This window comes from Limulus polyphemus, unplaced genomic scaffold (genome assembly GCF_000517525.1).
Source record: "Limulus polyphemus unplaced genomic scaffold, Limulus_polyphemus-2.1.2 Scaffold2635, whole genome shotgun sequence".
In the NCBI taxonomy this organism is placed as follows: domain Eukaryota; kingdom Metazoa; phylum Arthropoda; class Merostomata; order Xiphosura; family Limulidae; genus Limulus; species Limulus polyphemus.
The window spans coordinates 128784-156506 of record NW_013668245.1 but is presented as its reverse complement, the minus strand read 5'-3'; the positions used below and the strand labels follow the sequence as shown (position 1 = coordinate 156506).

The following is a 27723-nucleotide window of genomic DNA, read 5'->3' as shown; positions in this document are numbered from 1 at the left end:
GTAACACAGTTTTACAGTGTTGATACAGAAGTAAGTAAAAAGTTTTGATACAATTAAATTACCAGCTAACTGTTTTCTATTGAGCTTTATCTGTACAGAAATTCAATGTTGGTAGATAACCAATAATTCTACAAAAATGTTCTATAGGAACAAATTAAGAACTCTGCAGTAATATTAAGTAATTCACAAGAAATTATTACAAATATCTCTATAGTGGTAAACAAGACGTAACTTTATACGAAATTCCATAACAGTTGTTTAGAAAAACTGGAAACTAGTTTAATACACAAACACCAAAGTTCTTAAATTTCCAAGTGAACACCAACTATGAAGATATCATGTGTTGATAGTTAAGGTAAAAAATTTTATGAAATAGTAACAACAAGAATAATCTTATATATCTTTTGATAAACAAATATTACTTCTCCCAAGTCTTCTGAAAAGCTAGTTTCATAAGTTTAAACTACACATAATGAATGCATAACCATTATGTACTAAAAGTTAACCAATTAAATTACTGTAAAAATACTGTATTTCATCTATATATATTTTTATTGATTCTGTTACCCTCAAGATAAAGATGCTTATACTTTTCTAGCTAGCTTTTATGTATCTATTTAATCCCTTTTGTACCAAGTATTTTAAAAAGAAAGCAAAATGAAGTTGCACATAATTTAAATTATTTGGTTTGTTGACAAATCATTAACTTTGAATGTGATAGATCAGAGAGCCAGACTGTCCAATATAAAACCTGTCATTTTGGTAATGTAATTATGAAAAAAATGACGTTTTACTCTTCAAATAATAATCAACATTTTTTTTTTACTTCAGCTAACATTGTAGCCTTATTAGTTCTTGTACTATTAGCCCCGATGAAGCCTCGTTGATGAAACATTGGCTGAAATAAATGTTTTTTTCGTTATTATCCAGAGAGTAAAGGTCTTTTTTTTTATCGTTATTGCCAAAACATCCAAGTCCTCAGTAAGCACTACAAATTAGGTATAAATTGCTATTAAAACTATTTGCATTACTGATGTCACTCATGTAATATACAAGCATTAGATAATCCAGATAATATCATGAGTGACATTGTTTTTGTAACTGGTACGTTTATATAAAAATGTTATAAATTTTTTTCAGATTAAATGAAATTGAGTCCAATGTATGGCATAAATTAGAAAAATAAGGTTTGTGACATGTAAATCTGAATCATCACCATTACTGGTACAGTAAGAATAGTGTCTAGTAAGTCAGTCAAAAGACAAGTGGCATACTTTTTATTTCACATGACATTATAATGTACCATACAGCAAGTAACTGTAGTCCACTCCTTGTGTGTGCATAAGGGACTATGTCATGGTTCTCTATAATATATCTTCAAGAGTTAGCACTATCTAGTTTTTGTATCTTTCTCTATATAGTTTCTGTTTGTACATAGTTTTGATTATAAACTAGAAGTTACAGAATTCTGTAGAAACTCTAATCCACCAAATTTCCAGCTACCCAAATATAATGTAAATTATATATATAATTGCAGTCAGAGACATTTGATACAATAAATAATTCAACTACAATACATATTTATTAATAGAGAAATCTTTCAATAATTACACATATATAATGTGGTGGCACACAGAAACCTATTCATGCATTCATAAAAACCTTCAAAGAAAATTATACTGCTGAAACCAAAGCAGCTAATTAAATTTCTCTTAAAGTACAATATTTTTCAAAACTTTAAAGAACACAAAATTACTTATAGTTTTCAGAAATTGAGAAACATGTTCCAACATAGTATATTTTCATCTGATTTCTGTAAAAATGGAAGTTTCAGGTAATTTCATCTCATTCAGATATACACTAACACTAGAAAAATACAAGGACGGTATGGACTTTAGGTACAAAAGTTCTAATAGGTTTTCAATATTTTTGTCAAAAGTCCAAGAACCTAAATAATGGTTGATGTGCTATCGTTGTTGTGTGTATTAGGTTCTAAAAGTTTGAAAAATTACTTAACATTATGCTGCTTGCTCCAGGCAAAACTCAAGTTAGACAAATGCTACTTAACATGCTTAAACAGTTTTATTGTTCATTCATAAACTCTAACATGAAGTGGTTAGTGGGATCAAGTAAACAATTCTCTCACTCAATTTATAAAAGCTTTATGAAGCATACACAAAACTTAACATATATTGCTAAAGTATTCTTACTAAAATCACATGATAAAATCATATGAAGAAATGAGCATTCATAAAACAACCAATCACTGCTCTTCTCCATGTTCCCAAGAACAACACTTGCTGTACCTTGCAGTCTCATCACACAAAAGTAAAGTCAATAAATTAATTGATTGTTGATGATGATATGGTTTAAGACAGTCTCTCCTAGTTTGCAGCTGAAATTATAAAAATTGTTAAAACATATTCAGTACCTTGATGAAAAAAATGCAGTTAAGTATATGAAGGAAAAAATATACATTAAAAAACTTGCATAGAAGTACAGAATTATTAATCTAATTCAAGTTTGTCTTAGAATGCAAGTGAAATCATACCCAGAAAGATCTATTTTCTGCCATACCAAAACACCTGCTTGACTAAACAAACCTTTTTATTACAATGTCAAGAGCAAAACAAAAATATATTTGACTCAATGCTACACGTTTTCAATAGAAAAGCTATTAAATGTAAAATGTAACATCCAAAAAACAAAATACAGTAAAAGCATAAATGAACAATACATTTTGTTTATAGTCTCCATACAGAACTTTTTCCCAATGTAAAGGGTACATTTTTATCACTAAGAACTGTATTTAATGTTTTAATAAATGAGCCTATTTTAAAAACTTTTAAACATCAGTATATTTGCAACATAATAAATGTTTAATTCAAATAAACTATAGAAAGTCTATGTCTTCCATTTATTTATCTATTTTAATATGTAAAAATAAAATAAAACTAGCACTTAGGAAATGCTGAAAATAAACATTTATCTTCCTGGTTACTCACCATTTACTCCATCTGTAACTCCAAATTGTCATCTTGTATTTCTGTTTGTAATTTGCAGCTAAATGTATGTTTTTTTACCTTCTTTCTACTTAAAATATTTCTTATTCAAAGTGACTGATGCACATTTAATAATAACAAAGTCTGCCACAGCTTTAGATTAATAACAATAAAGGACTAATGTCATAAGTTCAAATTATTAATAATAATGAAGTCTGCCACAGCTTTAGATTAATAACAATAAAGGACTAATGTCATAAGTTCAAATTATTAATAATAATGAAGTCCGCCATAGCTTTAGATTAGTAACAATAAAGGACTAATGTCACAAGTTCAAATTATTAATGATAACAAAGTCTGCCACAGCTTCAGATTAGTAACAATAAAGGACTAATGTCATAAGTTCAAATTATTAATAATAACGAAGTCTGTCACAGCTTCAGATTAGTATCAATAAAGGACTAATGACATAAGTTCAAATTATTAATAATAATGAAGTCCGCCATAGCTTCAGATTAGTAACAATAAAGGACTAATGTCATAAGTTCAAATTATTAATAATAACAAAGTCTGTCACAACTTCAGATTAGTATCAATAAAGGACTAATGACATAAGTTCAAATTATTATTAATAATAATGAAGTCTGTCACAGCTTCAGATTAGTAACAATAAAGGACTAATGTCATAAGTTTGGATCAGTAATAATAAAGAACAAGACTGTCACATTTTCAGATTAAAAACAATACGTGACTAATGTTATAAGTTCAAATCAGTAATACAACAAGTCAGTCTTAAGTTGACAACAACAAGTCAGTCTTACGTTGACAACAACTATAAAACACAAGGGGGACAGAACAAATGTCACAAGTTGAGACTATTAACAATAAAGAAGTCTGTTATAAGTTGTGAATAGTAACACCAAGTCTGTTGTATGTTGAGAGTAGTATGAATACAGGACAAGATTGTTATATATTTAAAAGGTTTTATAGTCTTTACTTATATTTTATGTTATGATTTTTTCTACCTCCACAATATTTTATTTTATTAGAAGTTATCTGATCATCCTGACATCTTCATGAGTACACTAGTGCAGAAGATGGGTTATAAATACAATTAAAATCATTTAAGGGTTACATGTAACAAGTTTTTAAAATGTTACGAAATTATTGGTTCTTCACTATCTTACAGTGAATCAAATTGCATAAAACTGGGTGTCAACTTTCTGAATAACTATACTGCTTTGGAATTAAAACAAATTCATTTGCTATTTGTATAATTTTTTCTAAGCTGTGAAATTATGATATTTTGTTGCAAAATAATCTTTTTTTTTCAGCATGGTAGGGTGATATTTATCAAACAATACTTCTGATTGTAAAATGTATATCAAATAATTATGGTTTGTTTTCAATAAACAGGAGGTTATTGTATTTGTGTGTTGTTTGAATAGTCTGCCATTGAAAGCCTTAGTTTACTATATTCAGCAGATTTTAATATCCTTACATCATATTTTGCAACACAAGTAGCAATTTCTACACTGAATTGACTTGGTTAAGTTGCTGAATCTCTCTATGAATGAGAAAGCTCTCTTTTAAATGAAAGTTATACTTATCACTAATTTTAGCCAATATCTTAAAATAATCAGAATGCATGACCAGGTCACATTCAACTAAAGCATACTCCAAGATGCTTGATCTATTTAATGACCTTAAATTTGCATGTTTTTAAACTTGTATGTAGCCACTTCCTGATATACGCAATGTAAACTGATAAAATACTTCTGAAGTTTCCAGTGCAGATATTTAATCTTTATATCTTTAAGGAACACTGCAGACAATATCCTGGTTTAAAAACATATCTTAATTGTACATGTAGGAATAATCTATAAATTAGGAGATACACATGTAGCTGTTTTTTTGTTTTGTTAACATAAAAAGCATGCTTATAATCTATGGTAATGTCATAAAATTTAACATTTTTGAGCTTTGTACACTGGTGATTTTACAAAGTCTCAATTTGTTTAAATAATCATGAACTATTCAACCTATGAAACAGATAGATAAACCACTCTTGCACAAGAATATCTTTATGTTATGACACTCAATGCAAAAATTCACAAACACTTGAGATTTTATAAAAATGATGAATTAAGATCTTAAGCTACAAACTAGTGAATGTTTATATGACAAACTTCATACTCAAAGTTATCCATCAAACCTATGAACCAATGTAACTAAAAATACTAGTTTGTTTGAAGTTAAGCACAAAGCTACACAAAGGGCTATCTGTGCTCTGCCCACCACGGGTATCGAAACCCGGTTTCTAGCGTTGTAAATCCGCAGACATTCCGCTGTGCCACTGGGGGGCAAAAATGCTAATTTCTGATCTTGGTAGTGCTCTATTGTGAAATGAATACTGTTGTGCTTACTATAATCAAAATTATTAAAAATCATATTTTAAAAAGACTGTGGATATTACTCCAACCATTGTTTTTCAAGAAAATGGAGAAAAAGATTGGTCAATGAAGGAGCTAATCTATAACCCATAGATACACCATCAATCTGATCATAAGGATTACTGTTAAACACAAAATGTGTTTTCCTTAGTTGCAAACTTAACTTAACCTCAAAAACACAGTTTGTAATGCAAAATCCATTTTAATAAGTCAGTATTTAAAAATGTCTTGTTTATTCCAAATGGATATTAATATAAAAAGATTCAATATCAAAAGGAGCACAACAGATCAGGGATGAGATTAGCAAATGAAACATAAAAGTCAAGGATCTGGAGACAGCCCAGACACCCAGAAGCTAGAAGGGTCTCCAGGATCTCTGGAGCAGTCTAGGCCATTTTGGGTGCACAAAATATTCACAATATCTACTGCTAGGATGATAAGAAACTTAGGACTTTTAACACTTTAACCCAGTTTCCAATGATTATAATTACAGACCAGTTAAGATACAAGCTGGCCATTTTGTGAAACACTGAGGCAATACTTCTATAAATTAGTTTCTACTATGGCAAGTTACTAAAAATCACTCCAAACTCAGTGTTTCAAAAGGCAGGTATCAAATGTTATTGATGCTCATGCACGAAACTCTACCATACATGCTAGAATTCTTCTTGAAATTGTAAAGCAAACTGAAGCCTATGCTTGAATTTATATGTATTGTGACAACCATTTTTTCAGTAAATTTTAGCTAATAAAAGTATGATAATGTAATGGCAGATAATGCATTAAATCAGTATAAAGTTAATTGTAATTTTTTCTATATATTTTAAGAACTTTGCTGAACAGAACCCCTGACTAACATTTAAGTACAAAGATGTCTTACTATGATAAAATATTTACCTTAAATAAAACATTCTCTATAGATTTTTTTAACACTAAGCTTATCAATATATGTATTAAACTTGAATATCATAAAATGATTACAGTACTTTATGGTATCTTTAAATTATGTATGGTAATATGTAACCAGATTCTTAGGGATTTATGCAAAATGACAACTTAAGGGTCTGAGAATAATTTTAGAATATGTGACATTTAATAAGTATGTAATATGTTTTTTGACTGTAAAAAATGCACTGTAAACAACTTCAAGTACTTTGTCATATACTACTACCTCCCTTCACCTATCATTGTATCATGTTTATTTCTGTTCAATTTAGGCAACATGTAAATGACTACACAACTAACAATATTGTCTGATGAAATTAAAGCCTATTTTATGTATTTAAAAACAAATGGGTCAAAAATGCATACCATTAAGATGAATGGTGAAATGTTTAATGGCTACCTTTATGCCGATCCTTTACAATCATCTGCCTTTACACTTTAAGAAGTTCACGCATTTATAAGGTGTTTGTATACCTTCAGCTTTAACCCTTCTAATGTGTTCCCAAAAGTAACCATAAAGTATTTATACTGTAACTTTTTAAAATGTATATGTATCTTCATGAAATTTTGAAGATTATCAGAAACATTACAAGGCATTCGTGCACAAAGTATCAGATTTTTAAATTAAGTTTTAATATTTTTTAATTAATTATTTACTCACATATTTTTATTTTTGAATATTGACTATTCAACATGTGAAGTGATTTTGATTTTAAGATTATGCATTAGAAAATTTTCAAATTTCACGTGCAAAATCTTTATAACCTCCAAATAATTATCAAACATTTGTTAAGAAAAAACTTTATATTTTATCTGTTATTTGTACTATCAAATATCTTTAACCACCATAAAAATTAGAAAACAAATATAAATTATGCTTTTTTCCTTCTAGAATGACTACAAATTTATAACACAAATGTTTAGTCTCATAACATTATACATTTATCATACTGACTTTTCAGATATGTCTGTGAACATTACAAAAGTTGCAATGACACGGTACACGTGCACTCATGTTACCGTATCCAACAATATAAAACTAGCCTATACAAAATGACATTTCTTGGCTGTGTTGGAGTAGTATTTTGTAAAATAGTCACCTATGTATATACATTATTATTTACAAATAAGATCTTACTTACTTTTATTAAAACATAGAACAGTAAATAAAGAAATAAAGCAAACAATTATTTCTTCTAGTTATGAACTTAAGTTAAGCCTTATCAAATTTTGTACATGAAGAATGTAAAACAAAATAATTTTTTTAAGGTTTTATATATACATTTTGAAATAACAAAAAATCATAAATTACTATATAAATACCACAGAATTCCACTATAATTCATAAGATTCAGTTGAGAAGCTGTAATTGGGTCTAAAAAAATATGATTTTTCGAGCTCAATAATGTCTCACCTTACCACTTGGAATCTACCATGAAAATAAAGGGTTTCCCATGTAAATACTTTGCAAAGGCTCAGAGAACCATGTGGGGAACATTTTGAGCTTTCGATTGGTTATTCACCAGACAGAAGCAAAAATGGAAAGAGGTGGGCAGGGCCACTGTTTGATACACTAAATGTAGCAATATCTCAGCAAATAGAAAAGATACGAGGTTCTTATTTTATATTCTAGCTTGTCAATATCGATAATTTGAGTTCCCCATTTGTAAGGAACTATATATTTTTGTATTTGGACATCATAAACATCTAAACTGAACCAATGCTGCATTCAACATACCATGTGACACACAAAAATAGTTAGAATATTTTTTTTATATTTACTTTTAAATTAAGAAATTAACTAATGTATAATATTAAAATTTGAATTATAATCTACAATTTGATACCAAACTTATTAATATACATTCATAAAACAGTAGTTCAATAAAAAATTGTGAATGTAAGTCTTGGTAGGGTTAAAATATGCAATTTAATACAAGTCAATACCAGATTGAGCTTACTAGTACTAGTATTTTGTCTGTAGCCCCAGCATACTTCCAATATTTTTTTAACACTGGATTTGATTAGACAATAAAAATGATAGAAACCTTCCCATTGGTGGTTAATTCTCATTTCTCCTTACTATCAAACTTTAAAGCTGCTTATGCATGATTATAAGTTCCAAAATTGTAAATTGTATGAACTTAATTGATTCCTCTCTATACACTTTAGGAAGTCCATAAAAATCTCTGGACAACACTTCCTGGTGGACTAATATTGTTTAATATTGTGTCCAATTCGATAAATTAACTTTCATTAAATTCAATAAATACTTTTGTTTGTAATTAAATTTGGTTTCTCTGCTATTAGAAAGATCTTGATCTAGCTTGATACATTTAGTTAAGTTATTCGTGATGTTATCCACTTTAGTCACAATAATAAAACCATCATTTTTACCAGACTTAGTTATAATGTTTAAATGAAAATTTTCATTAAGGTAAAATTTTAAACAAAGCCTATATGTAAAAGAGAGCTTACTCATTTATAAACTGCAGATTCAACCAAGTCAGTTCAGCATATAAATTGCTGTTTTTCAATACAGTAACCTGATACCTTGTCATATAAGGATGTTCTTGTAACTTTTTGAACTGACATAACATAACACAAGAATAGTATCAGGAATAAAAAGAGCATTGTCAAAAACTATAAAAAATTCAAGACTAGGTAATTTAGAAGTAGTTCAAACTTTGTCACCTTGACCACATCCAACCTCAACATTTTCATAAATGTAACTAACTTGGAATATAGATTAACATTAAAGTGTAATGTTTCCTCTTCTTTCATTATTACTAGCTTTAGGCTGTATGCCTTTGAATGCTAAGAACCAGTAAAAGTTCTCAAGACTCCTCTAGGTATTACAATAAGTGTTACATCAGCCAATAAATGTAAGGTTAGGAGACATTACAATAAAGTCACACAAAATATAGAATGTGATGTTTATGGTTCAACCAATCAGAGATATTAAACAGATGAATGACTGAAGATTTTTAAAATTCTTATTTAGGAAATCAACTATACAAGCATTATACAATACTAGAATATAAATAATGCAATATTTTTGTGTAAAATTTGTGAAGATATAATAATTATATCTTTTTAAATTAAACTTCAAAAGATGATTTTCAAGTACTCACTCAGAGTGACCTGAACTGATTACAATACACAATTTTGCACTGAATCATTTTCATTCATATGTTATCAAAATCATCTAACTGACATATTAAGACTGCTTACCATTACTGATCAACAAGTTTTGTTTTTTGTTAAGCATGCAGCATAATTCATAAAAATGCTTTAGAATTACATCCTTTTAAAATGTTTTAAACTGCTTTGATAATTCTGAAATAAAAGGATTATTAAATATCATTTAACAGTATCTAATACTACAGTCTTCCTCAAAGTGTTTTCACTGCATAACATAATCAAAATTGAATATTTTGTTGTTTTACATATAGAGGAGATATTAGACTTCACAATATGATTTAACAATTGTGTTGATATAAAAGGACACAAGAAACAGTACATTCATGTAACAAAAATGCTTACCCTATAGTTTCATCTTTTCAGTCTAGCTCAGGTACTACTGTTTTTGAACTACTGCTAATATTGCTTGTTGAAGGGCTACAGTCTGTATAAATCTTCAGTGCTCTTTCTTTTCGAGGAGAGTAACCAATTTTACTGAACTTGTTTAATCTAAAAGAGAAATAAGTGTGTATGCTAAAGAAATGCTGTCAAAGCTACTTATATTCACTACATTTGTTTTCTGCTGTACTTCAGCATACACCTGAGGAAGAAATCTGTCTTAAAAGTTGTCAATAAAGTAGTTTATATTTGAAGCTATAACTTTCATCAACAAATTTATAACAAAGATATTACACACCAAAATATTTGAAAGGCTTTCTGTGGATGGAAAGAATTTATATTTAACACAAAAAGATCTCTAAAATACATCAATAGTAGATTTACAAAACATACAAAAGCCAAAGAAGTTTTTAAATTCAAATTTCAACTCTTTTTGTAAAAGAATAATATAGTTAAAAAACACTGAGAAACAAATTACATCAATGTTGCCTAACTGTCAAGGCTATTGCCACGTATGTGCTACTTCATAGCAGAACTTTGCAGATGACAATTTTTTGTAACAAAGTGAAAACATGCCACTTCATTTAGGCCTAATTTACTAATGTTGAAAAACTAAACAGCATTCTAAGCAACTTTTGTGTTAAAGTTAGTTAGACAGGTGTGAACATTATACATTTGTCGGTATGATCACACGACGATGGACTGTTATACTTTGAAAATCAATTTCTTGCTGATTTATTCATGATTCTGCACGTGAGATCAGAATCTTCAATGTTCTTAAACTTTAAGGTTGACATGTAGGTCTGGGGAAGCAGGCTAAATATACTACGTGATAGTGCTAATTAATCAGACTTCAGTAAAACTGAAAACAGAAACTGGGTGGGGGTAGAATAAAACAATTACTGACTGGTGATTTTGGACAATAGATCATTTATTGCTCTCATAACCAGTTAACAATTGTTGACTGATAATTTAGTTTTATAAGCATTTTTTATAAAACCGTATCTTGTAAAAACCTTTTAGAAAATAATAATTTAAAATAATGTGTATTTTATATTATACAAGTGTACAGCTTTCCATACATTCTATACAGTAAATGGTAATGTTACCTTGCACTTTCCCTATTAGAAATTTCTCTCTTTTCTTCCTCTGACAACTTCTTGAGTTCTTCTCGACTGTCTCTGCACAAAGAATTCACAAGTATTAACAACATATTTGATAACATAAATTTTTTATATCAACTGCCATAACATTCCCTGTAGCTAGAGGTAAGAGAAATGTTTCGACAGATTTTTAAAACAAGTCAAAGTACAGATTAACAGTGGTTCAAAATTAAACTGATTATATCTCAAAATATATTTGTTCTAGAACCAAATTATAGAAGGAAGCTTTCAGACATGTTAAGGGATGTTTTGGAACCTATATTACACTGCATGCTTAAATCACATTTCTCACAAACTAGCATCACATTTACCCTGCATTCAAAATTCAGGATACTTAAAAGGATTCTTCTGGTAGCTTTATTTAAGAATGGGCTTAATATGCTGATTAAAGATGACAGAAAGCATATTCTCTGACAGTTTTCTTTGCATAGTCAGGTTTAAATGATAATCTTCTTAAAAAAAAAAGACAAAGAAGTACACGTATAAAATTTCGGACAAGCAAAACCAAAATTTTTACTTTATTTTCAATAACAAATTGTAAAAAAAAAAATCTCTGAACAAGAATCATGCATTTATACAAAAACATTCTTAGGACTGTTCTTAAGTTCTTTTTTGCTTTTAAGACCAATAGCCAGCTCATTCATACTTAATAGCAAAGTTTGGTTTTAACTTTTATTGGTTAATAAACTTTTAATATATGGGTTACTTTAGATAACCTTTTAATTTCATTTTAAGAGATCAGTTTACTCTAAAGGTTTTTTAGTTTAACATTTAGCCATTATTTTCAATTGTTTGGTAACTCTGCAACTTTAAACTAAATACAAATTAACTAAATTGCACCTGAAATACAGAAATTTTTATACATATTTCCCTTAATTTTAATGTGGGGAAAAAATTCTTTAGAGCAGAGATGTATAATGAATTTTATCTCAAAACTGCTATCATGGTTAGGAAATACTAAGTAGCTAAGAACGTTTTCCAAACAGAATGTATTTTTCCAGAAACAACAATAAAATACTTTCTCCAGTAGGTGTTTAGCAATAGTTTTTTTTCACATTCTGTTCAAAATATAGTGTGTGGTTTATTGTAAAAAAAATATTTTATAATGATAAAATTTCATAAACATGTAGCTTTGCAACATAAAAAAATTCAAATGTTAAAATCTGAGTTGTGCACAAGTTTCAGAGTTGAAATAGTAAATATACAGCATTGGTAAACAACAATTTTAAAGGTATTTTCAATCATTTATGCTGTGACTTTAAAAATCATACTATGACCACCAATACATGATGTTTTGTTTTATCTAGTAAAACCTTGTGGACACATCCAGGAGGGTAAGAGGTTCATATATGGTGCTTTTCTAAAGCTTCTTGGTAAATTCTACATAAAAATTACAGTAATTTTTATATAAAAAGGCCAAAATCTCCAATTTATATTCATTTTAGAAGATAATACTAAGCTTGTGGAGATCAAATAGTGATTAACCCATTAATCTAGAGAAATATAAACCTTTAACTTTCACTTCATGGAATCCTTACCAAGGGTCTTTCCAGCATAACAAGTGGGTTCAACAAAAACTAGCAAAGGTACCTTCACTATACACAACGTATATTTTATTGGCTTTGAAAACTCTATGAAAATCAGTTTCATCTATTAGTAAATATTATTTCTAATAGGTATATTGCACATTGACATATTATATTTTGCAATATTTTCTTGTACTATGAAATACTTTCATTTTCTTGATAGAATAACTGCTCATTTTCAAAAACAGATACTAAGACAGTAGCAAATGGAAATTGAAATGGTCACAAAACTCATAAAAATAAGAAAATTAATAAAGTGCTGAACCCTAACTTAATGCTTGGATTCATAGTTAGGCATGCTAACCATTAGGTCAAGCCCACCCCTTATTGTGATTAGAGGTCAAAAAATAACTGCAAAGTAGTAGCACATAGAAATTGAAATACTGTCAAATTCTTAAAAATGAACAAAGTATGACATTTTAAATCACGATCGGGGGACTCCCAAGAGTGCATGAAAGTTTCATGCTGATCAGTAGAAAGTTAGAAAAGTTTCCTTATGAACAGATACAAGCTACATTGTAACATAGGTCAGAAAGGTAAGTAAATATCTTCTATTACAGTAATTCATGTATATAGACACACATTCAGAGATCAAAGAGAAACAAAATCTTAAACAACCTTTCAGAACTGTAAAGATAATAAATCAGGTACATTACCTGTAAAAAATAACATGTCCATCGTCACTCATATACAAAGGCCACATGTTTAATGAAAGAATCTGGAAGTGCCAGTCTAGATCATTATGTATGGACAGGAGAGAGACATCACAAGGAAATGTTCCTTGTCCCTGAAATTAGAAATCTCACATTAATGATTTCAAACAAAAGTTCGAATCTAATGTTTCCTCCATGATTAGAATACACATTTACTGTCAACTTACAAACTATCCTATACTACTGAAACTACTGGTGTCAAAGGTAACCTGAGAATGTTATGTATATGTAAAACACTGTATATTACCATAATAAATTACATTAACAAAAATATTTATTACTAATGATTTTAACTTGTGAAAATGATTTTTTCATAAGCCTCATTAAGTTTTTGAACTGTTTCACATACTCATTGTTGTGATATCATCCCTATATACAGATTTCAGATAAAATTATGTTTGTACTTGAGAAACTTGTAATAAATACACACTTACATTTTCAGTAGAACTTGCATATTGTTTCAAAATAGCTTATATATTCACTTCTTATTACACACAGTTGTAAAAATTCTATTTTACATTTACTGACAATTTTTCATATTGTTTTGGATGAACTTTATATTTTATTCATGAGAAAATACAGAACAAATTCAAGTTTTATTTAAACAACTTGAACCTTTTAAAAATTAGAAACAGTATTGTCAGAAAAAAATTACCTTTGCAATTTCAATAAATTCCTGAGGAATCCCACTGATCTGTGACAGCTAAAAATCATAAAAATATATACAGGAATTTATCTGATATGTTCAATAATAAAAGACTATAAAGCTTGATATAGAAGACACTTCACAAAATCACACCTATAACAAAACACCACTAGTAGCAAGGGCACCAAAGTGATGATGTAGGGCAGAGTGGTCAGAGAAACTATTATTTGTCCATTACTCATGATTAAGTCACAAAACATTATATTTAACTGAATAAAATAAAAATGTTAACCTGTAAAAATATAGAACACAACTAAATATCAGATCTAATGACATAGAATATGCCCCTTTTCAAATAAAGAATCAGAAAAGGAATGTTAAATAAATAAATATATATATATATATATATCACAATATAGAGACACACTTTATAGAGAAGCAACAAGAACTTTAAAATTACACAACAACATATTGACAATTATGTTGGTGATTTGATGAAAGTATGGATGTTCCACCAATAGACATTCATGTACAGTTAAATGAAGTGTTTCATAATAGCTACATTTTCTAACTTTTGATTTCTACAATTTCATATTTACAGCTGTTTAATTTGGTTGAAATTCTGAACACTGAAGGCTAGGTTGGCCATTAACATGCCAGATCAATTTTGCTTTCCCTTACTATTTCAATAAATACATTTAACAAACTAGATGTTAGTGAGTAATTCTTTAGGTTTTTATTTGAAGAAAGGCTCACCTTTCAAAAATGCTCTGGTTATAGGGCTTTGTATTTCCGACTTTGATTTTCAGAAGCTACATGTTTTCCTAACATCATGTATGAACACACTGATTTTAAATTTCTAACCAAAAGTATAGCCTTTTAGTATTTTCTTGAACAATTTAGAAGCACACTGAGGTACAAATATCAATTTCATTTGAACATCCTTTAAATGAAGAACTTCAGAGCACCTGAAAAGCCTCTAGTATGACCCATAGAACCCTGTTTATTTTGTACCATCATGGATGCAGCTAATTTTTTGGTGCACCATCAACTTATGTAGTCACCTTATGCCTCTGATCACAAAAGACTATGACTCTTTGACTTGATAATCAGGTTTTGAACTACTAATTAGAGAATTTTTGTTTAAACATACTATATTAATACACGTAAAAACTATGAGAAAAACGTTTTTCAGAGAAAAAATTAAGGTATGGTACAGATATATTTTATTTTAACTCACCTTTTCCCTGAGCTCTTCAACACTTAGAACATTCAACACTACTTCTATAAAAGGATCAAGCTGGTACGTGGATGGATGCCACCAGCGTGTAAAAGTTGCTACTTGAGATTTTGAAGTGAACTTTTCAGCTTCTGCAATTTCATATATGTTTTCTCACTTTTACAACTAAATATTACCTACTCCTTCAAAACAAAACAATTTACTCCAATGAATAATATTATCTACACTTGTACATTTTCCAAGAGATGGGAAAAAATTACTAGATTTGCTTTGAAATAATAAAAAAAATGCATATAATTCAATTCCAGAAATGTACATCACAAGCCTAAGGTGCTTTACTGAAATGCTTGTGATAAATTGTTGCACTACATGTACACTTTCTTACAACAAGTCTTTCAATTATCCTTATTATGAATAACTTCCTCAATAAATTATTCACTGACCTTAAAACATTTTCATACACTACCTCATTCTGTAAAGTATAATTTCTGTAATTTAAATGTTTGTTAACTATAAAGATCTTGTAATTACATAAAATAGATTAATTTTAAGTTTTCTACAAACTTATAGAATGAAACAACAAAAATACAAAATTAAGATTAATAAGTACATATTGAATAAAGTAATCACTTTATGTGAAATATATAAATATCACATTAGACAACTGTAACACAAATGTTAAGTAGCAAGCATAAAGCACTAATTCTTCATATGCATAAACTGATTTTGCATAATATCCATAAATACCTACTTCACATTCCTACTATATGATCCTAAGCATCATTATAAAATAAAAGTAACTGAAATGTTCAAATTCAGAAATTTTTTTACAGTTATATTCTATTAAAATTTTGCTTTGGATAAGAGTAAAACAACTTTAACAACTAACCCTAATATCTTTTTTTGCTATATGTTACTTAATTTGCCTTAACAAAACAAATATGACATATAACAGTCAACAAACTACACTGACCTGTTAAAATTTCTATGAAGACTTCCCAGTTGGCAAAAAGAGGAATATCAGTTTCAAATCTTTCATTATCCAGATAAATTGTCCCTGGGTTCTTCCAACATTTCTTTCTCAGTCGACACCTAAGTAGAAAAATGTACTCAAAAATTTTAAATTTCTTGCTGTAGACTGGAGAAATTAAATTATCTTACTATCAAGGAAGACAAATGATAACTTACTTCTGTTAAAAGAAAACTGTATTTATATGAAAATAATTCAATATCAATAACTTCCTGGAGATAAATGTTACACTTATAAAGAAACATAATTACACTGTAAAATAGATAAACACAAAACACAACCATGGATTACCAATAATCTTAATAAATCACCCTTAAATTAGGATTTTATTAAAAACATTATAGCATGGGATATGGAATGATTATTTTTAGTGTAACATCACTAACATCTGCCATTACACTCTAAATGTATACATATAATCAAAATGATATTGTTATATCAATTCTATACATGAATTAAGTAGTTATAATTCTGAATTAGTTCTACGATACCAACCATCAGACTTTTTTCACATCTTCTGTATACAAGTATATTAAAGGACTGTTAATATTATGTTTTTTAAATGCAATAACATTTACACAGTCAACATTAAGTTATGCATATTAATAAGGGTGCATTTCAATAAAGGTAATTTTATATTTCAATTACGAAGATAATTTTAAATATTTTTTAACTTATTATTATTATTGAAAAAATATAAAATGCACTGTATAAATAGATGGCTTCAATGCTACTTACAGATTTTTGATAAAGTTTATTAGAATAAAATATACATAATATTAATTAAATGTTGTGCAAAAATGTAAAAATTGGTTAACAATTTGAACAAAGTCTCCTCTGTACCTTACGAACATAAATTTTGTAAAATAAACCAGAAAAATAATTTGTTTGAGATATTCGTGCAAAGTTACACAAGGGCTATCTTCACTACACATCCCTGGAACAGCATCCACTGCCAAACCTTAGGTTACTCTAATGGAATAGTGAGACATGACTGTCACTTTTATAATGCACCCACAGCCCCAAATGTGGATAGCCTCTAATGGAATAGCGAGACGTGACTGTCACTTTTATAATGCACCCATAGCCCCAAAATGTGGATAGCCTCTAATGGAATAGTGATACGTGACTGTCACTTTTATAATGCACCCATAGCCCCAAAATGTGGATAGCCTCTAATGGAATAGTGAGACATGACTGTCACTTTTATAATGCACCCACAGCCCCAAAATGTGGATAGCCTGTAATGGAATAGTGAGATGTGACTGTCACTTTTATAATGCACCCACAACCCCAAAATGTGAATAACCATTTTGCTGTAATGGGACATAAACCATGAACAATCTGATTAGCAATCTGGCATACTAAACACTAGGGAATGCCCAACCCAAGAAGAAAATCAAAGAAACTACATGCTGCATATGTGAAGTAAAAGTGCAGGAAAAAAAGGAACAATTCATCTAACTGGTTATTCAATACAATGAAATGATATCTTAAATTTGTTTTATTTCTCTATGTATACATAAATACAGAAAATGAATTAGTTTGTAATCTTATAAGTGTTAGCATTTAAAAATAAATGGGGAAGTATGTAAAAAAAACAAAGTTAAAATTATACTGTGAATTACATGCTGCAACTTTAACATAACCCCTTAAATGTGAACAAGTAGAAAAAAGAAAAAGGCCAAAGCAACTGTTTCATAACCCAATCACCTTCATCAGTTACCTTGGTATTATTATTTTATGATATTTAGAATAATGGTCTTCCCAAAATTCATAGAATAACAGAAACAAGTCTTTGATATTACAATAAATGTACTGAAAATGACAGTTCCATATAAATTTAATGCATAATAGGAATTTTGCCTGAATAATGTTAGCTAAACAAATTGGAAAGAAAAAAAAAATACATGAGATTTTAAGTACACAGTACTAACAAAAATGTTAAGAAGGAATTACATAGAGCAATATAAATATTTACCTATTCAAAGGAATATCCAAACCACATTTCTCTCTGATTTCTGGGAGAATTTCTTTTTTGGCTTGTAACACTGTCATTCCACGTGAAAACACCCAATCTATGAGGAACTTAGCTGGCTATAAACATGAGTACATAGTTATAATTAGAGCAAGTAGTTAGTACTTCAGTAAAAAATAATTAAAAAAAAACTATTGCTAGTTGGTACATTAATGAACCATACTTTATTGCACAGTATTACACTAAAAGCTTGCCACAATAAGTTATCATCAAATACATAAAATGGCAACAAGTACAAAATACAAATGTAGAAAACTACACAGCTCATTTCTAAAAATTAATAGCTGATCCCACATATATACAAGTTAAATGGAGTAAACTAAATCCTTGTTGTTTTTTTCTCATTAATTCTAAGAATGTGCATTATGAACTTCCAGTACGAATAGTGAAAACTAAAGAAGAAAAAAATGAAAATGGTGTTTGGTAATCAAATGCAACTTCTTTGTATTTTAGATGTTTTCACTGTGTATTATAAAAATATTTTATTCCAAAGAAACTGAAATCCCACCACTATATAATGACCACTAAAATATAGCCTGAAAGGCACGAAAACAAACTGTGTGAGAAACAAATACACAACAACCTGTGCATTCATGCACTTCAAATGTCATAAGTTGCATACTCTGTAAATTTTGCATAAATAATTTAGGGAAACATGTATAATCACATGCATTTAATAGCACTGAATTATATTTATTTTGTTTGCAGAATACAGTTTTAATCTATTCCAGATGGTTATTACACATTCCTCTATTCCTTTTCTGGTTCTGTTATATCATCTAAGGCATAAATGAGTGGAAAAATTAGAACATTACCAGATTCATTTGGGCATAAATAGAAAATAACAGTTTTGGCAATTAAAGGCATAAAAAATGTAAAGGAATTATATACTGCCAAAACAACCAAATTTATTTATAGGTGATGTTTCGGGCCTAAATACATACTATTAGATTTGAAAGAGATAATGCGAATCACACATAGAATATCACATGGTTTCAATAATAGTATACAGGTCAGTAATGTTGTAAACAACACTTATAATAAAGAATAAACTATAACAATGCTATAATGTTATAAAAAACTACATAAAAGTACAGTATAATAGATAAAATTACAAATAATGTGATAAGTTCCATGATCATATCAAGATGTAAAATTAGAAAAAGGAAAGGCATTCATGTAATCCATGCAGTCCCCCTATTAATGAATTATATTTTCAAGTAAGTATCAGATGGTACATAGTTAAATCCAACTATAAAGAATTCATTGATGTCATGTTCTGAACTACTAAAGTGGCATCCAAAGAGATGGTCTTTATCCAATCTACTTATGTGACTAAGACATTCCCAGATTCTATTGCCTAGTTGGCAGCATGTTTGTCCCATATATAATTTTTTACACTGTTTGCATATAATACAGTAAATCAGGCACTGAGACTGCAGGTGAAAGACTGATGTATGTCAAAGGAAAACTTAAACCCATGTATTTGAGTATTATTGTTTACATATTTACAAGCGACACATCTGGGTCATTCACATCATTGGGTGCCACGTGGGTTCAGATTCTGGGTATTGAATGGAAAAAAGCTATGTACTAGAAGGTTATAAAGATTTGTCACATTAGTAGGATATTAATGGGTGATCATTAAAAACAATGTTGGTGGATGATTCTTTTATGAGTAATTTTATTTACTTTATTTTACTGTACATTGATGAATTTACTAGTTAAAGTTGGGGTAGAGAAAATAAGAGATAAAGTATAAAGTTTTAACAAATACAAAAAAATTTTCATTCAGGAGGTTATACAAATGAAATATCAAAACTGTATGGTGAAAAGAAATATTTTTTATACTTAGCACGAAAATCACCTTTCACTCAGACTGATTCAGTAAAGGCTATGCAAATTCACAGACAAATCTTTAGTAAAAATACCTTATTGAAAAACTAGATTTTTTATGAGTAACAAACTTTTAATGTTTACTAAAAGCTTGCCAGATTTCATGAACATACAGTTAATACATTAACAATTATAATTTCATGGTTACATAGTGGTTACAAGATCGGTCAAAATAATCAAGTCTGGTATCCACAGGGTTAATGTTGAGTTCCCACTTTTTTAATAAAAAAGGTATTTCTACAATTTTTCATGGCTGAATAAAACTTAAGTATCTGACATGGTTTTTAAATGTTGTTTTAGTTTCATATGAGCAAGTTTAGATACATAGTATAATAACTGGAGGGTTACTCAGAACTTAAACTTTTATCTTTTGATTTTTTTTTTTTTAAGATGTTCATTAATGTTACTATATTTTATTTGATTGAAAATATTTCTCAATCCATTAGTAATGGACTGCAAAGTTTACATATAAAAAGGTCACTTCATTAGTCAGATTGCAATAACAGTGGAAAAGCAAAGTTTCTTTTAACCCTTTCACTGCACAATTAATTTTTAAGCTAATTCCCAAAAAGTGTCAATTATCCACCAAAAAATAAAAGTATGAATTTGACCCTTTGTATTATTTTTTCAGTATTGAAAGAAGCTGTATTTTACACTAATATTCCTTGAAAACTGCATTGGATAGTGAAAAATAATGATTTAAACAAACAATTGATGAAAATTAGAAGAAAAGTATTCTCAACAAGAGGTCAAAATCATTACAAAATATAAAACAAATTATTTAGATAACAATATTCAAGATACTAAGAAGCTGTCTTTATATAGATTCTATATGTGTTCCTGCAAAATTGGCAATTTTGTAATAAGGCATATAAACATCCATGTTTCACAGCGTAGAACACAGATGGCACCATGTACACAGGTTTGGCAATTGTTTCAAGGGGGATATTCCTGCACGTTGCAGTAATGGGAACCTTTTTTTCTGGTAGCTGTGGGGTAAATCCGAATTTTGCAGTCAGTGGGTATAAATGTTTATTTGGATACATCTGAACTATGCAGCAAAAGGGCTAATTTACTAGCAAAATTAAATCACTGAAACATGAATTTTAATTTTACTCAATTTTTACCTGGTTTATTGTTGACTGCAGAAAAATGAAAATGTGTATTCATGACAAAATTTCATGATTCTTAACTTTTTAAAGCCACTGAAAAACAATTTCTAATTCCATATGTAAACAACATTATTAGCTCTTTTTCAGTGTTATTCAAAGTTACTTATACACTCCTTACATAACATCCACTTCTAATATTCATAACAATAGCTCAGTTCATCACTTAAGATTAAGTTATAACAGTGTGAGATGCAGTTGTAAAATATGTCAACTTCAAAAATTGAAATTCAATTGTTATACCAAGCCCATTCTCTTGGCTGTGGTTTCGCTAGATAGTAGATAGGGACAGTGGGAATCTCATTAATCCTTTCATGCACATCACTAATTAGATGCATATGAGCATAATATATCATAACCAATACTTTGAATGGTTGGTTTTTCACTTAGAAATTCAATAAGGTGGTTTTTTTGGCAAGTGAATTATTTGGTGACCTTGTCAATCCCTACTAGTTAGTACTACCATACTTAATAATGTATTTTAACAATCCCATTCATACTTTATCTCATAATTGTATTTAATCTTCTGAAACATTTAATAGTATATTTTTAGTTAGGATATTAGGTCATTAAAATATGTAAAGTATTAATGTAGAATTTAAACATGTAGCTTATATTAATGATTAATACAAGCAATAAAAGTTCAAAAATCACCTTACTAAAACTATAAAACAAAAAATTCAATAAAGTGTATAGTTCCTTTACCTCACTGTCATTGACAAGTAACTGGTATACTTTCACCCTATATTCTCCCTTCTGAAGTGCCCTACCAAGTTTTACTGTCAACTGGAAAAATACCAGAAAAGGTAATTATTTACATGTATGATTTTAATGCATAAATCATTTTTCATAGCTAGCAAAGACCCCTAAAATTGCCAGGTTTAAAAAATAACTATAAATGGGAGCACGGATCATCCCCTCTTTCCACTGTTATGAGCAGTAGCACTTGGACTGTTCACCTAAATGTCACTTTCTTATGGCATCAGCACCCATTTTGGCCATCAACCTCTCTCATGCAATCAATTTGTAAAAATTCTGGTACATAATTTCCAAACTTTGATTTACTACCTAAAATAATAATACTTTTATCCCAATTTAAAATATATTTTCAGTTTAGTGTAATAAAACAAAAAATGCATCAATTACACATACTGATTACAAAAATATTTGTTTATCATTACAGAACATATCTAATCTGAAAAATAAAATATTCATTCCTTTTTAACTTCAAAGCTACTACACAACTAATATTACAGTCTGTCTCTTACGAACTTACTTTAGAATCTTCAGAATATGACATCAGGTTTTCTGTTAGCCTTGTGCACTCATATTCTTGATTATTTGAATAAACCCTGTACAACTGAAAGAAAAAGTGCAGGCAAGCATTTTCATAACTTTTTAACAGTTACCTCAAAAGCAATATGAACATCAGCATTACTAAAGACTTACTTTCAATTTAAGTTTAAACAAAATACTAATTCTTAGCATGAATACAAACACATTTGAATAAAAATTATGGTAATAATCAGAAATGATCTTATATATATATAGCATTTCATAAAACTGTAAAGACAAAAACACTATCTACTCAATAGTATGAATAAACTACTACAGCAAATAGGAGGGTAATGAAGATTAGCTATTCTTGTTTATTGCTGCCCTCTATATGCAAACTTTTTTATTATGTATGCCATAAGCCTTCCACACACCCCTACTGGAGTCAAATGATTCCAATGTATCTGTCATGTAAATCATTATGTGTCATCATCCATCAATAGGAGCATAGTACATTCAGATGACACATGTGACTCCCACTATGCACCCCTACCAAACTATCACTTCTAAGTTTGGCAGATGAATGAAGCACCGGAAGTGAGTGGGGAGGAAGGGTGGGAAGTCTGAGCAGAGGGAAGTACCCATCGGAAATACATTTTCAGTATAGGAAAATCATAACTCACAAGATTAGCTAGAATGCCACATTGATGAGGAGGAGGGCCCAGTGCATGAGAAGAACAGATATACCCCCCAAAAGCATCCGAAGGATACCCCTGGATAAGAAAGAGTCAGATTTGAAGATCTGGAGAGGGGATCTGCATCACTTCTGGTCCAAGTATACTGTCTGCCCAGTTGAGATATGTGTAAAAATCAGGGCAGAAAATTAAAGGAGCAAATCCTAGTGAGAGAGAAACTGGTAAGAAAGTGATCCTAACAGGAGAAAGATATAGTAACTCAATTACACAATATGAAAGTGGGTAAATGAAGATATATCCCATGGTGTAGAGCGGCTAGGGCACAGCAGACCATACTTGGTTAAGTAAACTATATCCCAAACCTCCTCGCAGGGTACCAACATCTGTGCAAGGGTAGGTTGAGGACACTACTGTCTTCACCTCAAACCCAAGAACTGGGAGAATTAAGAATTACTCAACTGTGACCCATAACACAGAAGGAGGAATTAAGAGAGGAAGATTGACAACCCAAAACCTGTGTGAGGACTAATGTTGATTGGTTCACTTGAAATTCAAAATCAACCCACAGGGTACCAACATCCATGTGAGGGTAGGAAGAGGGCTCCCAATCAAAGGATTGAACTGCATTTTGATGTCTCAGTCCATTGTATGTTTAATCACAAATCAGAGGATATTACGTGATCTACACTGGTAAAACACCACCGCCCTACTCTGAACTGAATGGTTATAGCCATCTTATGTGAAACCCATCCAGCAGGATGCCTCCATGGTTAACCACACCAGCAGCTTGGAACTGACAAGTTGTAAGGACTCCCATACTTCACTAGAAGAAAGGAGGGTGAGAATGTGTTGGAGAACCCAGAGGAACATCAACACCCTAGACAGTGCAATAAGTGATCATGTGATCCTATTTTGAAAAGCAGACCATACCGATTTATTCAATCAGGGCAAGGCAGGGATGGGCAGTTATCCCCATATGCTTTATCCATGAAGTCCATGGGTGGTACAGTCCTGTACAGGCCAATTTATGAAGCAAATATTGTGAGGTTATTCACCTATAAGCGATCTTGTGGAACATCCCATCTCAAAGGTGAGTGTGTAGAGGCATGGAAAGAAAGTGCTATTCAACATGGTGTACAGTGCAGATTTAGAGTTAAAGAATACCTGGTCAGGCACCATTTGCTACAGAGCAGGATCTAAGAAATGAAGGTATGAAGATTGGGCCCCCTGAAATAAAATAAATGATTAATAAAGCCTTACCCAGTGTCAGAGTTGCACTGAAGATTGGAATATAGTTGCAGGTGGAAGGCGAAAACCCGAGGAATCTGAAACCTATTGGTATTGATGTAGTAAGTACACAAAGAGTGCAAGTAAAACCCTGGTGAATGATATGGAACAAGTTCTATAGCCTGGTGGGTGAGGAGATCCTGTACTGCCTCTGATAGATGCTGGCAAGTTACTGGATCCCAAGGAAAAGGTAAGGAAATAGGTACCTGGGACAAGGGAGGTGGTGCAAGAAATGGAATTTTGAATCCTTCTGACAAAACCTGAATAACCCAAATATCCGAGATGAGAGAACACCACTGATGATGAATGAAGGCCACACGACCAGTTCTCATCAGGTAGTCACCGAAACTGTTGGCGGTGTATTGTGCGTCGTCAAGAAAAACAGCGAGCCATGGCACTGTGGGAAGGAGGGACATGTAAGGGATGGGAAGGATGGGAAACTGAAATAGGCACCACACTTGGCTCTGACTGAAATAAACGGGAAACTAGATGAGAAATGGTGGATTGTTTCAGGGCAGATGCCATCCAGACTTAAAGGATTCCAGGACCCTTATCAAAGACAAAATATCTTAAAAATGGAGCCATGCACAAATCCCGGAGATAAGTAGCAGGTATACGGGTTTGAGATAAAACAGCATCATGACCTAAAAGGTCCCAACAACAAAGATACCACATGTGTAAAGTCAGTGCTAAGGATGATAAATGAGCCGATGTGGAGGTAAGGAGGGTGTCCCCAGAAAACCCCTTAGGATCCCTACGAAGAGCCTCAGACAGGAGATGGATCGTGGAAAGGTACCGCAAAAGGGTCATGAGGGTAAGACGGATGTGGGAAAATTGGGCATGAGTGAAACTAATGAGAGATTTGTGGCCCGTTCCCCAAACTTGTAAAACCGAAACCAACAGCTGTTGGTCGAGATATGAACGGTCTGTCCTATGAAATGTGAGTGCCGACTGATCTAAAGCCTGTAGGGGATGAGGCATACTAACCCCATCACCCAACTGAGAGGCAAATTGGTCAGGATGAACCTGAATGTCACGTGACGGGGGAAACACCAAATAGGGTTAGGAAGTATGTTCATGCAATAATAAAGGAGGCGGGTCATAAGATATAGGAGCAAGGGATAAAACATTACATACCTGAGAAATAAAGTCCAAAACACTGTGGACAACCAAACAAAATCCTCAGGGAGGGTATGGAAAGGAATGGCAAAATCAGGAGGTGGAAACAGTTGATCAAAGTTCTCATGAACCTAACCAGGTTCCACAGGTTCAGGAGGAAGAGTGGCAATGTCTGGAGATAAAGGTTGACCCATACAATGTTAAATCTCCCTGCAATTAAATGTAGACAAATCTCCCATTGGGTCACCAGCACTTGAAGCCTGTGGTATAGCGCGTGTTGACTGTGTGACACCCGAAGTGGTGACATTAACTTCGGAATTCATGGTGATGTAGTTGACAAAAGCATTTGAAGTAAATAAGAAATGTGACTAGAATAAGGGTAAGTGAATTGAGATAATGTAAAAAACACACACAAAAAACAAGTATTTTAAATTAAACCACTTCGAGAAAATAAGATCTCAAACACAAAACCAGACAAAAAAAAGAAAGAAGTCAGAGTGCAAGCTCTGCCAAACGAGAAGTGATAGTTCAGTAGAAGCACATAGAGGGAGTCACATGCATCACGTGAGTGTACTATGCTCCTATTAGTAGATAGGTGACACAAGATGATTTACATGAGACACACGTTGGAATAGGTGGAGGGTGCAGAAGACTTTTAGAATGCATAATAAAGAAGTTCGCATAAAGAGGGCAGCAATTAACAAGAATAGCTAATCTTGTGAGAGGAGGGAAGTACTGTATTGAAAATCAGTGAATAACCAATCGAAAGCTCAAAATGTCCCCTAGTGGCTTACTCTGCCATTTTGAAGTATTATGATGTCAACTAGTTCTTTTCGATACAAGACTTCAAGCTGGTAAGCTGGTATTAGACCCAAATACAGCTTAGTTACTAAGTTTGATAAATTATAGTGGAATTCTATGGTACTGATGTAGTAATTTATGATTTTTGGTTATTTAAAATGTATATATAAAACCTAAAAAATTTTTCTTTCACACCCTCCACGTGCAAAATTTGATAAGACTTTAGCAATCTAAGGCAAGCAGCAAATGAGTATAAAGTTCGTAACAAGAAGATATAATAGTTTGGTATACTTACTGTATACTGTATATTTACTGTTCTATGTTTTAAGAAAAATAAGTTTAAGAACTTATTTGTAAATAGTAATAATATATATATATATACATATATAATGTATAATAATTGAAATGCGACTGTATTTTACAAACCACTAGTCCACTAAAACACAGCTAAGACAGGTCACTTTGTAAAAGCCAGTTTTATATTCTTGGATACGGTAACATGAGTGCATGTTCCCTATGTCACTGCAACTTCTGTAATATTAGCCAGGCATGGCTGGAAGGTCAATATAATAAAAATAATAAATATATATAAATGTATACTGTTATGATATTTAAGCTATTTAGACTAAACATTTGTGTTTTTGTGTTATAATCTGTAGTCACTGCAGAAGAAGAAAAGCAAAATTTGTATTTATTTCCTAATTTTTTATGTTGGTTACGAGGTCAGTCAAATTGACAGATCCCATATAGTTAGGGTAGAGAAAATAACAGACAAAATATAGTTTTACTGAAAATGAACATTTGAAATGCATTTAGGAGGTTATAGAGATTACGAAAATAATAATTTGAGATTTTTGGGACAAAGAATAGTTTTTTAATCGTGACATGAAAATCACTTTGCACTCGGACTAGTAATGAAACAGACTCGATATTTTCACAAACAAATCTTTTGCAAAAATACTTCATTAAAAATTCTGATTGTTTGTGTACAAATTTTGTGAAGATATACATACTGCATTAAAAGGTATAGTATAAATACTTAATGTGTAAACAAACTCATGTATTTTATACTGATCCCATTGT

General features: G+C 30.6%; 1 protein-coding gene across 2 annotated transcripts in view; it reads right to left on the bottom strand.

Moving 5' to 3' along the window:
* Positions 1-1563: 1563 nt before the first annotated feature.
* LOC106467496 (ubiquitin carboxyl-terminal hydrolase 47-like) overlaps positions 1564-27723 on the bottom strand; it is a 110169-nt gene continuing 84009 nt past the window's right edge. For both annotated transcript variants that reach the window (XM_013927856.2, XM_022395695.1), the window contains 10 exons: positions 22740-22823; positions 22169-22249; positions 18342-18457; positions 16304-16422; positions 15331-15461; positions 14100-14147; positions 13388-13518; positions 11092-11163; positions 9947-10093; positions 1564-2395 (listed from right to left, as the gene is read on the bottom strand). In XM_013927856.2, the coding sequence (XP_013783310.1) occupies positions 9964-10093; positions 11092-11163; positions 13388-13518; positions 14100-14147; positions 15331-15461; positions 16304-16422; positions 18342-18457; positions 22169-22249; positions 22740-22823 (912 nt within the window). In that variant the 3' untranslated portion in view covers positions 1564-2395; positions 9947-9963. The remainder of the gene's footprint in view (positions 2396-9946; positions 10094-11091; positions 11164-13387; positions 13519-14099; positions 14148-15330; positions 15462-16303; positions 16423-18341; positions 18458-22168; positions 22250-22739; positions 22824-27723) is intronic.